The sequence below is a fragment of the Macrotis lagotis genome, chromosome 6, assembly GCF_037893015.1.
Source record: "Macrotis lagotis isolate mMagLag1 chromosome 6, bilby.v1.9.chrom.fasta, whole genome shotgun sequence".
Taxonomy (NCBI): domain Eukaryota; kingdom Metazoa; phylum Chordata; class Mammalia; order Peramelemorphia; family Peramelidae; genus Macrotis; species Macrotis lagotis.
This window is the reverse complement of record NC_133663.1, coordinates 40,032,184-40,050,526: the sequence shown is the minus strand read 5'-3', so window position 1 is coordinate 40,050,526 and position 18,343 is coordinate 40,032,184. Positions and strand designations below refer to the sequence as shown.

Below are 18,343 nucleotides of genomic sequence, written 5' to 3'. Positions count from 1 at the left end.
AAGGTGTTTTCTTTTCCAAATCTTACATTACAATCAAGAAACTGAAGTTGAGATAGTTTATGTAACCTGCCCAGGGTCAGTCAGTAGGATTTGAACTTGGATCTTCCTGACCCTAAGACCAACACTATTCATTGAGATTATGGTGTTCCCTGCTATGGAGAGCTATTCCACCATCCTTTCCCCCATAACTCCTTCAGGGTGTCATGTTAGTTTTTTTTAGATTTTTCAAGGCAATGGGGTTAAGTGGCTTTGCCCAAGGCCACACGGCTAGGTATTTATTGTCTGAAGCCAGGTACTCCTGACTCCAAGGCTGGTGCTCTATTCACTGCACCACCTAGTCATCCCATATGTTAGTTTTTTTTATTTATAAAATGAGGAAGTTGGATTAGATGATCTCTGTGGGCTCTTCCACCATTAGACCAAGGATCTTGTGATTTCTCTAGGTCAGAATTTGCTAATTAGCTAATCTGTGCTCATAGAAGAAGCAGGCTATCTAAACCACACACATTTTTCAGTACTTTAGAATCATGAAATACTCCTGCTAAAAGGGGCCTCTGATATTATCCAGTACAACTTGCCCACACACAGATTTTACAATTAAAGAAACTGAGACTTAGTAAAGGAAAGTCACCCATCTGAGGTCACAGAATGAATTAGGCCTTCTGGAGATAACACCTTCACTTGTCTGTATCTGCCTACTGAATGTTATTAGGGATAATTTCAAGTCACTGAGGGAGGTTGTTGTTACTGGTGAAAAAGATATCTTTGAATTGCTGAGGTACTTGGTCCCTTTAAAATCAAATTTATATGCTCATTATGGAGAAAAAGTTCTTTGAAGAGGTCCTGATAGTTTAATGTTCTAAGAGGTTTAGTTTTATGGGTAAGAGACCCATTTTTACCATTGAACAAGGAGGTAAATATAATTAGGTGGCACAGTGGGGAAGAGCACTGACCTTGGAGTCAGGAGGACAGGAGTTTGAATTTGACCTCAGTCATTTGCTACTTATTAGCTATGTGACCTTGGGCAAGTCATTTAACCCTGATTGCCTCACATCCAGGGCCATCTCCAGTCATCCTGATCCATATCTGACCACTAGACCCAGATGACTCTGGAGGAGAAAGTGAGGCTGGTGACTTAGCACAGCACTCCCTCACTCAAATTCAATTCATGTGCTTGTCATGATATCACCTCCCTGATATCATGGTTTTCTTCGAGAACGAAGGACAAAAAATACCATCAAATATATCCCAGATCCCAGATCTATAATATGTAGTAACCCATTTCTTTGCAGTGATAGTGAAATGGCATTGTATCCCCCTTTCTTCTGACAATGTTTTCCTCAATTCAGTGGTTCAATAACTGTCCCTTGAAGTTTATCCCACTGAAATGATGTCCTATTAAACAAGGAACCAGTAGTCACTTTGACATTTCGTGTGACATTGTGAAAATGATGGATGCTAACGATGTTCACATTGGCACTCAAGGCCTTTTGGAATGAATTGGGTGATCATCCCTTCTATGCTCACTTACTGAATTATTGCACCAATTACTGCTATTTTGTCCATGAATGCTATTTGATTACTTGAAAACAGAGTCCCATTTATAGGCCTCCTAAGTTCATACATAATTAAATGTGAATTCCAGATGATTAAAGCTGTAAGTAATTGAGTATTTTAAAATCATTATAAAATTACAGAAACAAAGCCAGACAAATGGGGGCAAAATAAATATTTCTGCTAAGAGTAGAGTGAGTAGCTGGGTGATGACAGAGATAGATTTAGAGCAGAAAGGCATTTTTAGAGATGCTCTCGGCTAACTGATATTTTTTAGAAGAGAAATTAGGCCCAGAGAGAAAAAAATGAAGTTGATCCAGTTGACCTCAATAAATAGCCAAACTGGGAGTCAAACCCAGATACTTGCACTACAAAAGCATTCTTCCTTCCACTCTACAGCACTGTCATTCTTTGCTCATTTAAACATTTCTGGAGTTTACATTTAACTATTTGGTCATATTCCATATAGTGAGTGACGTTGTTCTTAGAATTGTAGGTACCATTTTGGACTATCTTCCCGATGTCTTAATGCTTTAGTTCCAGGTCAGCTCAGTAAGGTTGGAATCAAGATTTAATAGAATAACCTGTCCAGGAATATTTTTCTAGGAGCTCTGGGTGGAAAGTCTCTTTTGTGATCAGGCTTGGCCCAAAAGTCTTTTAAGAGTTTTCTATATGCCATAGGGTCCTGTGCTGCAACATTAATGTTTTTAATGTTTGCCTTAATGCAATCATACTAAAATTATAAGTAACAAATGAACATATAAATATATATATATATAAAACACATGATCATATTATTATATATAATATTCTATGTTATAATTATAGTTCATATTTGAATAAAAACTCACATATAAGGCTCATAAATCTTTCTTGTTATAACAAACCTGTTAGGTAGGTAATACACGGACAATCAATTTTCTCCATTAACACAGGACTACACAGTTAACAACAAATCTGGACTTGAATCCATTACTTCTGATCAATTTTCTTTCCCACTGCACCCATGAAGAATTCTTTTTATTGCATCGTTCCTTTTGTATTTCTATAGCTGGACACTTCAGTGATCCTCATTGCCTAGGACAAGATAATTTTGTAGAAATAAAGGCCTGACTCATCTTTCCCCCGGTTCTGATACCCACTATAACACATTTTATGAAGAAGTGACAAGGCACAGTGTAAGGAACATTAGACTTGAATTGGAATGTTTGGGCTCAAGGACACAGAGCTAGGATAGAGTTGCTTCTGAATCCAGGTCTTCTGAATCTCTCTCCTCCAATTTGCTCAACTGTAAGCTGAAGATAATGTTTTCTGATTATTTTGCACCGCTGTTTTGAGGAATAAAAGAAAAAAATGTGTGTACAGTTTTCTTGTTACCACAAAGCACTAAATAACCATCAACTCTTATTTCCTTTTGAAGCTAAGCAACATCAAACATATAGTCCCTGTTCTCAAAGTCCTCCTAGTCTTTTTTCCCAATTGATATTTATTTTTCCAATTGCATGTTATAAAAGTTTTTCAAAATTCATCCACATGCATATCATATTTTTAAGTTACATAACTTCCTTTCACCTTCCTTTCCCACTCCCTTCTCCTTCTGAACAATCTGGTAAATATTGTATATACACATTGTGTTTAACATGTTTATATTTTATTTTCTGTGTGAGGAATTAGGATTAAGGGAAAAGAAAGAAAACCATGAGATAGGAAAGAAAAACGTAAATTTTTAAAAAGTGAATGTAGTGGTCATTCAGATTCCGTAGATGTTTTTTGTTTAGTTTTGTTTTTCTTCCTCTGGATGCGGAATGCATTGTCCTAGGTCTCTAGGTTGTCCTAACTGTTGAGAGGAGCCATATCCATCACAATGCTGTTGTTAATGTGTGCACGGTTCTCTTGGTTCTGTTCCCTTCGCTCAGCTCAGATCCTATAATTCATTCCATGCTTCTCTAGAGTCCGACCATTCATGCTTTATTTTTAGTTTTTTTGCAAGGCAATGGGGTTAAGTGGCTTGCCCAAGGCCACACAGCTAGGTAATTATTAAGTGTCTGAGGCTGGATTTGAACTCAGGTCCTCCTGACTCCAGGGCCAGTGCTTTATCCACTGTACCACCTAGCCACCCCTCCTGCGTCACCTAGCCACCCCTCTGGGGTTTTCTTAACAAGGATACCAAACATGGTTTGCCATTTCCTTCTTTAGTTTATTTTTTTAGATGAGGAAACTGAGGTAAACTGAGACTTGCCTTGGGGTACACAGTTAATAAGTGTCTGAGGCCAGATCTAAACTCAGGAAGATGAGTCCAGCTCTCTATCCAGTGTGCCACTGAGCTGCCCTACCTTACCCTCATATCATTCATCTCCAAATACTCAATGCCTCAGCCAAGCTAAACAATTTATTATAACTCGAGAATATTTTCCTGTACATGCACCTTCCTCATATTATTTCTTGGACCTGGAATGTCCTTCCTCCTTTTTTTTTGTCTATCACAGTCTTGCCTATTTATTAAAGCTCAATGAAGCTTTCCTTCAGTGATTCCTGCTTTTGGTAACAACCTTTCTTAAGAGTAAATACAGGATAATTTTTGCTCCTCTTAGATGCTCTTATAGTGTGTGTTATAGTTGTCTATGCTTAGGTCTGATGTCTTTTCTAGAAGGTAAACACCATGAGGACAGGGCTCAGAACTTTAGATCTCCCCAAATCCAAGAGTGGATCCCTTTCATGGGAGATGTTTGGAAAAGTACTTCTTTGACTTGAAGTTGATTGTGGAAGTTATTCATAACAGTCACTATTCTAGGAAGGGTAATTATGTTTCTTCACTAGGGATTAAAAAAACCCCATAGAAATGTGCTAGTGTGATTGGCTCCAGAATCATGAGTACATAGTGATAGATGTGGGGATAGAGAGGGAAGGTACTCGTTGTGGCCGTGGCCTGTGATTCTCAGGAACCTTTCCTTGCATGTTCATATCTTGCTCTGATTTGTTACCTGTTTGGAGAAGGTCCCTAAAGAACTTTATTTCGTATGCATCCCTACTACCTGACCACATCGAATTGCGCTTGGCTACGCTGGCAAGAAGGGCAGGGATTCAGACTCAAGAGGTGAGGGTCATCCCCAGTCTTCCTGATCCAGGTCTAGCCATAGACCCCGATGGTTCTGGAGGAGAAAGTGAGGCTGGTAACTTTGCATAGCTCCTCCCTCCCTTAAATCCAATTCACTTCATTGTCATGGCATCACCTCCCTGATGCCCCGGTCTTCTTTGGGAACAAAGGACAAACAACAACAATGCCAAGAGGTAATCAATTAATGAGCAGAATGACCTCCGGCTTGAACTGTTGCTGTCACCCCAGTACTACCATATGAGCCCTTCCCTTAGGTTTCACCCATGCCAGAGATCACAGATGCTGCCATGTGGTGGCTCAGAACTGATTTTAATGTTAAAATGCTATAAAGGAGTGGAACATATCCTATGCAGCTAACCATGAGGAAACTCCAAGTCCCTAGCTGAGGATGATGATGATACCAATATTTAGTGAAGATTTCAGATGGATTCTGTAGGACCCCTTCCAGGAGAAATCCTTCTTGAACTTGGTTGAACCATTATGAGAGGGAACTTATGAATTTCTGGTTCTGATTCAAAGTTTTGCTGCAACAACCAGAGTTCCATGCCAGTCACTTTTGTCTCTGATGATAAGTATGAATGTAACTTAGTTGAGTCTAATAAATTGGTGACCAGGAATTTTTTCAAGAATGTTAGCATTGGACAGTAAGATGGTACAGTGGCTAGAGCACTGGCCCTGCAGTCAGGAGGACTTGAGTTCAAATGCGACTTCAGACACTTAATAATTACCTTGGGCAAGTCACTTAACCCCATTGCCTTGCAAAAACCAAAAAAAAAAAATAATAAAAAAAATGTCAGCATCATGTTTCCTAACCCCACAAAGGCTGAAAGAATATAGGAAATGACTAGGGATGACTTAAAGCAGAAGAGGTGGGTTAAGTGACACTTATTAGGGAATATCTTGGAAAAAGTTCTAGAGTTGAGATCAGATCACATTTACTAGCCTAGTGACCATGGTTAGGTTAGTTGAAACTCTCTCCACTTTGGTTTTTCTATCTTTAAATTGGGCATAGTAGGGGCATCTAGGTGGCATGATGAATAGAGCACCAGCCCTGGAGTCAGAAGGACCCGAGTTCAAATGTAGCCTCAGAATCTTAATAATTACCTGGCTGTGTGACTGTGGGCATTGCTTTGCCAAAAAAAAAAAAAAATTGGGGGCGGCAATGGATAAAGCACCGGCCCTGGAGTCAGGAGTACCTGAGTTCAAATCTGACCTCAGACACTTAATTACCTAGCTGTATGGCCTTGGGCAAGTCACTTAACCCCATTGCCTAGCAAAAACTAAAAAAATGAATAAATGAATAAATAAATTGGGCATAGTTATTTTTCCTACTTCATGGCATTATATGGTAGATATCTTTTTCTAATGACTTTTTCATCTATATTTCCTGTGGCCTCAATAGCTAAATGTTATTCAAATATCATTTCTGTCATTGACCAGCTGTGTGATCCATGAAAACTCTGAGCCTCAGTTTCCTCATCTGTAAAATAGGCATAAAATTGATGAAGTTACTGTTGGACTTGCCTATCTCTATCCTGTTTGCTTTTGTTTTTTTTTTGGGAGGGGGAATATAATTAACTTCATCTTATTAGAAGAGTCAGTTTACTTGTAGCACCCAGGGACAACATAATAACCCTTATTCCTACACTCTGTTGTTTTATGGAATTTATAGATGAAAAATTATTAATATAATTAATATAATAACAATAGCTCAGAGTCCCTAATTTGGAAAATTCCCAACATTCAAACAGAAGTTTGGTTTCCTGTCCTAATTTAAAGTTTTATATATAGCTAAGTCTTTCTTAGTGCAAATAATGAATCCCTTGAAATAGCCACATTATTCAAATTTGCACTGCATGTTTCCATTAGACTGGAACCAATGACCATACTTATGTAATTATAATTTCAACTTATGCAAATTCAAATATAGGGAACTGCTTCACAGGATTCACACTAATCATGACCTAGCTGTATTTCTAGTTGTCATGTCCTCAATATTTGAGGCAAAATCAGAATACAGGAGATGTGTAGGTTACTCTACAGGCATAGGAAGAAGAGTTTTTTTAAAAGGGGAGAGGGAAGTTGGGAGGTGATGTCAACTGATAGTTTCAAGATAGTTTCAGAGCCCAGTGGGTTCTCCAGATCCACTCCTTCTCTGTGGCATCTCAGGCCTCACTTCAGTTTCTTATTATTATACATTATATTATTATATCCCTTGTCTCTGCCCTGGCAATTCTCAGCTTGCTATGTCTTAAGTTGAGTCCACATTGCTGCTGTTGTTTCTCAGCTCTCTCACCCAATCCTTCATCTTTGTCTGTCTTTTGGTCTAAGATTTTTTATTTTATTTTAGGTTTTTGCAAGGCAGTAGGGTTAAGTGGCTTGCCCAAGGCCACACAGCTAGGTAATTATTAAGTGTCTGAGGCCGGATTTGAACTCAGGTCCTCCTGACTCCAAGGCTGGTGCTCTATCCACTGCACCACCTAGCTGCCCTTTGGTCTGTCTTTTGAGCTTAGTGTGAGTTTCTCTACAAAAGTGAAGGACCCCTTCCAGGGGTCACTCAAGTCTGTCTTCCAGTTCAGAGATCAGGGCTGAGAGAAAATGCTTGTCTCTCTGGCCTTCAACTCAGACTGTTGGTCAGTTTTCAATTCTCAAATGTCTATAAATTGCTTCACAAAATTTAAAAATACTATAGAAATGTCACTTGTTATATCAGACTAAGGGATCTTGAAAATTCTTTCTATCCTCAACCTCGGAAGATTCTTTGTTGAGTATCTGGCTCACCCCTTGCCAACTTATTACCCAGCATATAGCATGGCATAGTAAGTGAAGATTCTGTATTAGGTGAGGGAGCAATTTTTGCCTCTTCATTGCAAAGCCAAAGATATAGGAGTAGAAAGAAAGCTCCTTGAGGGCAGGGATGTTTCGTCTTTATATTCCCAAATCCCAAACAGTGGTGTGGTATGGAGGATGGCCATGGGCCCTGGAGTCAGGAAGATGTAGTATTGATTTCTGATACATATTGACTCTGTGAACCTGGACAAGTCACTTAACTTCCCAATGTTCCAGGCTACTAGGGCTCAGTTACAGAACAGTTGCTGATCTGCATCAGTAGGTGTTTCTGAACAGCCAATTACCTACAAAGAGGAAAATAGCCCTGCACAGTGGTGCAGAGCAAGTGCCTAAAACATTCTTGTTGAATCAAACTGGTCCATGACTTTTCAGACTTTTTGAAAAGTAAACCTCTCTCTGATGTGCTCAGGGTAAGTCAAGTCTTAGAAGGCAAGGCAGACATCAGGGTTCACGGGACCGGAGCCCTGACTTGGCAACTTCACCCTTTTGCCAAGAATGTAAGTGAAGACAAAGGCAGTCTGTCAAATCTTATTTGATTGTATGTCAGATGCTGACCTACTGGAACTTTACTCATCAATATTTTTGAATTCAAGCACACAGCGAGAAGAGGCAAATTGTACCATTATGGACACGCATGTGAAGGATGACTGGTTGGATTGTTCATTTACCTGTGGGGTCGACTGTCGGGGCCAAGGAAAGTACCCTTGCCTCCAGGTGTCTGTAAACCTCTCCCATTCTGGCCAGAAAGCTTTCCTACACTATAATGAAGAAGCTGTTCAGATAAACCCAGAGGTAACGTATGTACAGAGGATATATTTAAAGGGTCAAGGATCAGGAGGAGAGCTTTCCCTCCAGGTGATGATGGTTCAGACTTTACTCTTAGTGGGGTTTTGGGAAATTATATTGTCTTGCCCCACTGAATAGGGAGTTAAAGTGATTGAAGACTTAAAAAACAGTGAAAATCTACAAGTGAGGATGAGGAGGAGGATTATAGAACCATAGACTTAAGTCTGGAGGGGATCTTGCATAGTGTAGTCTGTGAGTGCTTAACCATTTTTGGTGTCATGGATCCCTTTGACAATCTGACCAAGTCCATGGACAACATCTCAGAATTATTTACATGCATAGACTATATAGGATTATAAGGAATATAAATTATATTAAAATACTTATCAAAATAAACTTTTTTAAAAGTTCACAAACTCCAGGGTAAGGATTCATTCTGATCCATTAATTTTACAAATGAGGAAAGAGAATTGAAGAGGTTAAGTTTTTTGCCCAAGACCAAACAGGTAAGTCACATTTGAACTCTGGTTCTGACTCCAGTGTTGTTCCTTCGAATTATTTATGTGAGCTTTAGATGCTTCAAAATAAAATCCAAGAAACCATCAGCTGACAGGGCTATATCCTTTTTAACTGAACACTGTCTTCTTGATCTGTTGCTCAATACCAGAAACTTGACACTGTCTCACCCTCCTCCCCAGCTCTCTCCCCATCCAAGGAATTGGGGCAATAACACAATTTGGTAGGTTTGGGAGAGCTTTCTGACCAGCATTTTACTTAGCTTGGGTCAAGTTGACAATTCCAAATAGAAAAGTGAGGGAACAGAAAGGAGAGATAAGATTACAAAGTCCCAGTGGGAGTACTATTGTGAAAAGGCACGGAGAAACAAAACTATCCTCCCATAACTTCTGATTTCCAATTTGAGATTGCCAAGCCATTGCTTCATCTTTTGGACCCTAGTTCCGATACCCTACTGCTGCCACCATCATACCAGTCATGAGACCAAGGTCACATCTAGGTTAAAGGTATTTCAGCATTTTGGAGCTGTTGTCTCATGCAACGGCATTTCTCAAGACCACATCTTTCTTCCTCCTCCTTTCTAGTGCTTTTACACGCCGAAGTGCCATCGAGATAGAAATGATCTACTCAACAGTGCTTTGGACATCAAGGAATTCTTTGATCACAAAAATGGAACGCCTTTTTCCTGCTTCTATAGCCCAGACAGCAAACCTGAGGATGTTGTCCTGATAAAAAAGTATGACCAAACAGTTATCTTCCACTGCTTGTTCTGGCCATCATTGACTCTACTGGGCGGTGCACTGATTGTGGGCATGGTGAAGTTAACCCAACACTTGTCAGTGCTATGTGAAGAGTACACCAGCACAGTGAGAGAGGAAGTGGGCAACGTAGCTTCCCAGAAAGAACTGTACCAGTACAAACTGGGGAGGAAGTGGAGAGAGAGAGAAGTCAAAGGTTTTTAAGATGGTGGCCCTGTTAGAAAGTCATGCCTGCTGTTCTCTTGATATGGTTGATTTAATCTCTGCTTAAGTCTGCTTGGAAATAAACACTGCATAAGGCAACCCTAAAATTAAATGACATGGTATGTCTCATGTTAAAAAAAAGGAACCTTGCATTTCTCTTAGAAATTAAAAATGCACCAGTTCCTTTTCCCATGATTCCTTTTCATCCTTTCTAAAAAAGCTAGTTTTTGATACCTAACCAAAAAGTATAAAATATGGATGGTTTTGGATTTGAATTTAAACTCTAGTTTGAATCTCAATTATATGGAAGGAAATGCATCACTTGTTACCCAAAATGGTATCATCAACTGCGGGGTCAAAATGTCAACTCATTCATTACAGAAAGCTGAAAAGAAAGTTTTCCAAATCCTACAATCAAGAGAAGATAATATATGACCTATAATCTATGCCATTTTGATTAGAATTGGCCCTCCATGACTTGTACTGAGGCAGGGGAACCTGGAAAATTCAAGGGCTAATATGAAAGTCCTTTTTATTTAGTATTTCATGGACATATCTTTTTCTGGGTAAATTTCTCTTCCTAATCATTTTTCATAAGTTTATGTTAAATGAGTTAATAGTCCCCATACATATACATACATTCACACAAGCACATACTGGCTGAGTAGCTATTGAGAGGGCCAGCTGTGGAGTTGGAAGAAAATGGCTGGCTAATTCCCACAAAATAAGCAACAGTCAATTGTCCTTTTAAAGATGCTGTCTTGGAAACAGAATTATGAAAGTTGAGACTTTAATGTTTTCCAGATTAATTCTTCACAACTTAGAGTTGAATATATAAAAACCTATTTTTTATTTCAATAATGTTTCATTTTTTTTTAAAAGATGTATTCACAGAACATAAAATTTACTGCCTGGGTGATTTTGGGTATGTTTTGTTGACCTCATAGCACCAAAGCAGGAGCAAGGAGCAGAAGTTGCAAAACTTCATTACAATGAGTACCGTCCAAGAATGGGACTTGCTACCTTGGAGATAGTGGTACCTCCTTGGAGGTCTTCACTTCCTTGTGATGGCCACTTATTGGGTATTACAGTAGGGATTTTTTTTTTTTGTGCATGGGTTGGACTGTATAGTCAAAGAGTTCTTGTCTAACTCTCCAATTTGATGATTCTGGGAACTTTCTGGTAAATTCTCAGAATACCTTTGAACACAGTCAATAGCCGGTTTTATCCATTGACATAAAATCATTTCCCCCAGTTTGGAGAGTACTTCCTTTTCTAGGAAAATTATTGCAATCTATATTATGGTCAATACACAATTGGCCAATCTATAATATGAATTGTATTCAATATGATCTATGGTACCAAATGGGTCATATCAAGGAAGTGAAACAACCTAGACAAGAATAAAGTTAATTTGGAACAGACTGGATTTTTCAATCATATGGGGAAATTATGTAATAAGTAATAACAATATTTCAATAATTTTTCTGCTAAAGCAGAAATAAGAAAATATATTTTTCAGTCCAAAGTAGTGAATGTACTAAATACTGAACTTACCTGTGTCCTACCCGAGACCTTCTTGAATAAAAGTCCAACCTGCCACTATGCATGGCTAATTTCTAAAATCTGTAACTAAACTCGTTGTGTGATAGATCCAAATTCCTTATTTGACTTTTGCTGCCCAGAAGGATTAAATTGTCGGTCAAAGATCTGTAAACAATTAATTCTTAAGACTTCCATAATATTGCTTGTAATACACAGGAGAAAAGGGGACATCCCTACTTTACTGTACCTTTCTTTTAAAATCAAAGAACCCTAAAGAATATTTGAACACATATGTAACAAATAATTATTTTTTTGCTTTGTCTTTTTTTTTAAATAAATAGCATGATGTTACAGACTGAAAAGTTAAAAGAAAAAGCAGAACCAATTTCTGCTGAACACAAATACACAAGTGCAGTCATAGGCCAAAGTCTTCTCGCCAGGATTAACAAGGTTGAGAAAGATGCTATCTTAAATGGAATTAATACTGTAAAACTGTACATTTTCATTACCACAAACACATGCATCTTGCTGTGTCTTAAATACTTTTTGGCCTATATTCAAAAATAAAATTTAAAAAACTTTTAAAAATAGGTAGAAATGCATTATAGCACAAGATTTCAATCTAGAGAATGACAAAATAATTATGGAGCAAAACATTTATGATATCAGATGAGTCTGAAATGGGTGTCCTATTTCCTTTCCAAAGGTTCAAAAGTAAGTCAGGTCAAAATTATTCTATTCCTAGTATGATTTTCCTGATTATTAATGAGGTTTGCTGACATTAAAAAAATGTGTTCTTTTAGAAAGAACAATGAACTGGGAGTTGCAAGGCTTTGGCTCTCATCTTGGTCCCTGCCAGTGTGCCCACTGGGCAGCTTGGTGGCTGCCATATTGGGCTGAGCTTAGCATTGGCCCACCATTGCTTTTGTCCTCTTACAGTTCAGTGACTCCTAACTTCAGAGATCCACAAACATTTACCTTTTTCTCAGCAGTGGGAACTCCAAGTGGGCTTCACCATCTCCAGTTGCTCCTTAGTTACTTTTTAAAAAATCAGCAGATAAGGATCTTATTCTGTAAAAATCACACTGGACCTGGGAAGCTGTTTTAAGTGTTAAAAGTATTTTGAGGAATTAGTAAAAAGGAACCTCTTCCAGTGTTCTTGCCAATCCAAGACAGATAAAAAAATAACTGCTAACCCCACAAAGGACAATTCTATCTTACAGACAGTTTAAATGAAGATTGCACACTGGCTTAAAAAAACAAAAAGGGGTGGCTAGGTGGTGCAGTGGATAGAGCACCAGCCTTGATGTCAGGAGGACCCGAGTTCAAATCCGACCTCAGACATTTAATAATTACCTAGCTCTGTGACCTTGGGCAAGCCACTTAACCCCATTGCTTTGCAAAAACCTAAAAAAAAAATCCCCTAAACTAAAACTAAAACTGAACCCAACAATAATTCTTAGCCAGATATAAATGTGTGATTGCAGTGATAGTAGTTTAGCTGCTCAAGGCAGTGTAGCACCAATATAAGAGACCAATTTTTTATTTTTTACTAAAGTTCAAAAATTAAACCTCTTAGAGGTGGCTAGGTTGCACAGTGGGTAGAGCACCAGCCCTGGAGTCAGGAGTACCTGAGTTCAAATCTGGACTCAGACAATAATCATCTAGCTGTGAGGCCTTGGGCAAGCCACTTAACCCCATTGCCTTGCAAAAGAAAAAAAATTAAAACTCTTGCCCGTGGCAGAATTTTAAAATTGAAATTTTTCTTTAAGTTGTACACCAGCAGCCCAGTTGACACTAACTTGGTTAGGTGGAATAAATACTTCCTTTTCTAAGAACAAATAGGTGAGGTCGGTATTAAGGGGGGAAGGAGGGTCCTGAGAGCAGTGGCAAAGGTGAAATGAAATAGAAAGCAATTAAAAAATTAACTCCTTGATTTGGATGTAATCCAAATGCTTCTGAAAGTTCCTTCTCCACTCTTAAGTTATCTGAAAGCAGTAAAATTAACATCTAATTGTGGGTGTGTCTGAATACACATTCATACAAATAATCCACATTTATGTGCATACATACATACTTATGTGTAAGTATATATACCAAGTCTGCTATCAATGAAGAAAATAAAATGAAAAACTTCACCCCCTATTCACAGTACTATCAAATGTACTAGCAGTTTATTTTTCCCTCCAAAGTGCAACTGGCCCACTGAGGGTGAAACGGAAGCTTTCCAGTAGCTTTCAGTTACCTACCCTTAGTGCTTTGAAAATAGAGTTCAACATCCATAGTGCTTTGCTTGGCAAAACTTGGGTAATATCAACAACTGCCATATTGAATTGAACGTCATATGTATTTACACCTGTGGGTTGGCTCCCTGACATAGCAGCTCAGCTGGGAAAGAGGAAAAGCCTTTAATCAAATTTAGGCAGATCCAATGTCATCTCATATTGAGCTCCACAAATCGATATGCTGAGCTGAAGACTGATGTGTTTGAAAGAGTTTTTCAAGGACACAGCACCTTAAGTCCCAGCTGTGAACCTGTTTGTTTGTAAATGGTAGTGAAAAAAAAAACTGTTTGTGGATGTGTTTTAAAGCAAACGAATGAAAAGAATCCATGATGGTATTTTTGCTATCCAGGTTTCCTATCAGGTGGTTATCTCAAGTATCATTCAGTTATTGGACAAAGGCCAGAGTGCATAACTGATTACTGTAAGTTATAAATTACAATTGAAACTCCTGCTATAAGCATCTTGTTCAAGGTGGACTGGCAGACTCCTTAGATAAATGGAATCAGATAAAAACAGACAACTTTGACCACAAGTGCAGACATTCACTATAAGAACATCGTATTTTACCAGTTTTTGGCACTCTGTGCAACAAGGGCGTGGTATAAAAAGTGATTTTTTTTTATCTATTCAAGTAAAAAGCCCAACAGAAATAAGAAAATTGTGTTTAGACAAAAACACTTCACTAACAGCAGACTAGTTTCTTTAAATTGAAGCACTTTGGGAATATCTTAGGCATCCAAATGATCCTTATTTAAAGGGGATTTTTCAGAGAGTGAATGGGTCCAGCTCAAGTCTGTAGCCTGTACAGACAGGACAATCTAAGGAACATTACAGTTGTTCAGAGCTCACATTAATATACTGGTTATAGAATAATGAAGTACAGGAAATGCCTTCAAAGAATTAGCAAGCATGAGTTATTGCCCAGGATGGGACCAATATGGATTTACAAAATTATTGAGATGAGGAAAAGAAAACAAACAGTAGGCCAAACAAATACAAGCTTATCTACAAACTGTGAAATTGTTGGGTGCCTTTGAAATATGCAGGCTTCTAAATCTTTTCTACAAGATCCCAAACCACTCAATTTTCAGTTTTTAAAAAAAGCCCAACATATTATACAGCCAGTCTGGTTTACCTTTAAGAAAACCTTGCAATACATTTTAAAAAAGGAAAAGGGAAAAAAAACCCAAGAGTGTACATACACTCTAATGAATACATCATATTCTCATTTAGTAAAGACTACACTTTACAGAAAAATACTTTATCAGCAGCCTGTTTTCATCAAAAAACCAATAGTCAGTTTCACAGTTAAAAAAATTACATTAAAATATTTTACAAATCATTACATATTCACCAGTTCCCCATTTTTTCAATGGGCTTATAAACACAAATTGATGATGGGACAAATCTCAGAATTGATTATTTTTGACACAATTTGACAGGTGACACTTAAGAACCAAGAGAAACAAGCTCTACAGTAAAAGTCAAATGAAATCTACTCTTAGATTTAGAGACGCATTCTCAGACTTCAAAATGGGTGTGTCCCTTTATGGACATACAATGCTGAAAGGTCAAGCAGGCTTTTAAATTTCTTTCTAGGATGTATTAAATGTTAGGGCTTCTGCTCTTCAAAAATATGCTCCATTTATCCTCCAAATGATTAGGCAAGAAACTATTTTGTGGGAGAGCCAATGATATTGAAAGCCAATGGCTACAGCCAAAGTTCTGAGAGGTGGTTTGGGGAATTTAAATAATCCCAATAGTTAAGTAATTTTAGAGTCTGTTACATGACTTCTGACCTGAAATCAATTTGAGTTATCCAATAGTGTGCCTAATTTGAGCGGCAATGATTTGGCCTTTTGGAATCCTCCTTTTCTCCTTTGTCTTTTTCAAATTTTCCTTTCCTAAGCACTCTTCTGTTTAGATCTGTTTATGATTCAGTTTATTTTTAGGTCACTTAGTTTGGTTCCTATTTTTAAATTTTCTTTTTTCTGAATTCTAAACAGCTCAGATAAATTGAAACTAATATGGCTGTAGCAATTCATGTACAAATTTTCACTGGGACCCTAGAAAGTGAAGTATACTGATGTGGATAAAGAAAATATCTTTTTATTTCTGTGCAAGGAGACTCAAAAAATTACTATTTCAGGGACATTTGGGTAAAAAAAATTCTCCAATATAACTTTTAAGCAATTTGATCACGGTTCCCGATGTTTACTATTCCACTGAGTTTTCCCACAATTAATCCCTGATATTGAAAAAAGGTAAAATGCCAGCATGAGTCAAGTGCCAATTAGTAATGACACATCATGGTTATGCGTCAAATGAGAAGGAACCTGTTAGCTATGAAAGCTTTCATAACTGCAAAGGAGAACAATGATCAAAGACTTAAAAACAAAGGTTTAAAATCTGCTGAACTGTTCTGAGACAGTCAATTATAAATATGAAAAATGAATTTTCCAATACTCCAAATTTATTTTTCTCAGTGGCTTTCACTAAGACAGTATTATTTACATGCTTTAATAAAGTACCTAAATCTTCAACAACTAACTCTAGGGAGTCTTATATCCATATGTATCCTAAAATAGCCAAATTTTATGAATCTTGGCATTACAGTCCCTGGTTTACTTAATCCAAGGCTCTAGGATAAGTAACTAATTTCATTAAAGAACTTTTTCTAAATGAAGTAAACCATTCAATAGCTCATTACCAATACAGAGAACACAATGTACAGTTTTTATAAAGTTATATTCCACTATCATGCCTAATCTAGACACTTGCCAGCCCCTCTCCATTATTGCACTTTTTTTTTCCTGTGGCACAAAGACATCTGCAGAAGCTGTTTCTTAGGCCCATGAGTATTTACTCCAAATACCATGTGGAATGCTGGGTCTATAGTGAAGAAAGCATTCTCATAACCTAACCCCTTGTAACTTCCAATAAAAAAAAGAGGGGGGGGGAATGAATCACTTTTCCCAAATATTTACGAATTTGTACTGGGCTTAAGTGCAACTTAGGAAACTTGAAAAATGGATCCCGGTCACTTTAAAGTGAGAATTAAACTTAATCATCTTGGGTTCCATTTTTAGTATTGAGGTATAAGCAAAGAGAGCCTGCAAATAATGTTCCTGGTCCCCCCCCCCCACTTTGAAGGATCCTTTCTTTATAAGTGCTTCCACTTTAGGCGAAGGTTAATGCAAACAGGACAAGATTCTAAATGTTACGGAGCTGATTTAAACAGATTTAAGGTTTGGTTTTGGTAGACAAGAGAAAGAATAGGGATAAAAGTGAAAAGGAAGAAAAGAGGTGGTCCTGAGCAGGATATTTTGCTAACTTTAACAGTGAATCCCTGGGCAATGGTGTACATTATGGAAGAGTGCCTGGGCTTCTCTCAAAGACCAAGAGAATGACTGATTATATGACTATGGATGGCAGAGTCTTACACCAAAATATCTGAGGCTGTAAAATAAATGCATGACTATGGGACAGATAATCTAAATAAAGAGTATATATTAATGATAGTTTTTATAATATAAATAGCCTTTTATAAAAAATAATCTTTTAATAACATTAATACTTTCTTCTAGGTTCTGGAAAACATGCATGAAAAATGTATTCAGTTCAATTGCAAAAAAGGGGAGAATGTGAAATCTAAGGTGAACACTGCATGATTCTGGTACATGATAGCTAAGTCTTCTCATTCCTTTTCTATGGCAGTTTATTTTCCATAGGAGCTCAAAATTTCCCTAGGAAATGAACAATTGGATCCTTGTAAATACTTGTCCAGGATAAGCACCTTCTAAAAGGTCTCATTTCTATTTGCTCCCCAAACTATGCAGATAAGGCCCAAAGTCATCAAAAGGTTCGATTTTTTTAATAAAAGAAAAAGTCCCTAGTGAAATTTAAAGATTCTGTTCCACCTCAAGTGTTTTTCTTCATGAGAACTGAGAGTCAAAAAACTCACTTCAAACCATAAACTGAGTACAATGGAAAAGGATGGATTTTCATTCTTAAGCAATTCTCATGCAGCTCATCACCACTCTCTGGGTTTTCTTGGACTTAAAGAAATGACAGACTTTGTCGCTTTCAATGGTTCAAAACATACAACATTTGTAACACAAAAAGAACATTATTCCCTCTCCTTAACCATCAGTTTCTATATATTTTGTTTTGTTTTTTAAAAAATGATACAAACAATCTTCAAAGTTTACCTTTTTGGACTTAAGGCATAACATGAAATTGCGCATTAGACTAAAGCTTAATTCTGAAATGTACTAGTTTAGTGCTATCAAACCCTGTTTGCGTTTAAGTTGTTTCAATGTAGAAGAAAGAGCTGATCTGGGTTCTTGCCATGGATTCTAACGCCGTTCATGGTTTGCGCATGGCCTCCACAAGCAGCCTGGGCCAGCTGGCCACAAGAGCGCAGCAGAGCCACCCCGAGAGCCCCGAGGCGCCTGCTTCAGTTCAAAGCATGCTGCTTTATTGTATGGAAAATCCAATCCATTTTGGTGGTCCAGCCCCCATGATGAGCGTCATTCATCTGCTTCATGAAATACTCCAAAGCCTCCTGCTCAGTCTTATCCAAGGCCAGGGTCTTTCGAATATATGCGATATCATCAAAAGATTGTAGTTCAGGCATTCCAGAGCCAAGCATCATAGAGAAAAGATTGATGAAAAGATTGGCATGTTGCCGAATAGCAAGGTAAGCCTTATAGCACATTTCCTGAAAT

At 37.8% G+C, this 18,343-nt stretch overlaps 2 protein-coding genes across 9 annotated transcripts in view; one reads left to right on the top strand and one right to left on the bottom strand.

Annotated features, from left to right (window-relative positions):
• The window catches only part of KCNMB3 (potassium calcium-activated channel subfamily M regulatory beta subunit 3), a 26,454-nt gene extending 14,708 nt beyond the window's left edge, over window positions 1-11,746 (top strand). For all 3 annotated transcript variants that reach the window (XM_074190977.1, XM_074190975.1, XM_074190976.1), the window contains 2 exons: window positions 8,113-8,311; window positions 9,406-11,746. In XM_074190977.1, the coding sequence (XP_074047078.1) occupies window positions 8,113-8,311; window positions 9,406-9,783 (577 nt within the window). In that variant the 3' untranslated portion in view covers window positions 9,784-11,746. The remainder of the gene's footprint in view (window positions 1-8,112; window positions 8,312-9,405) is intronic.
• The window catches only part of PIK3CA (phosphatidylinositol-4,5-bisphosphate 3-kinase catalytic subunit alpha), a 94,760-nt gene continuing 85,490 nt past the window's right edge, over window positions 9,074-18,343 (bottom strand). For all 6 annotated transcript variants that reach the window (XM_074190972.1, XM_074190971.1, XM_074190974.1 and 3 more), the window contains one exon: window positions 9,074-18,343. In XM_074190972.1, coding sequence (XP_074047073.1) covers window positions 18,073-18,343 — 271 coding nt within the window. In that variant the 3' untranslated portion in view covers window positions 9,074-18,072.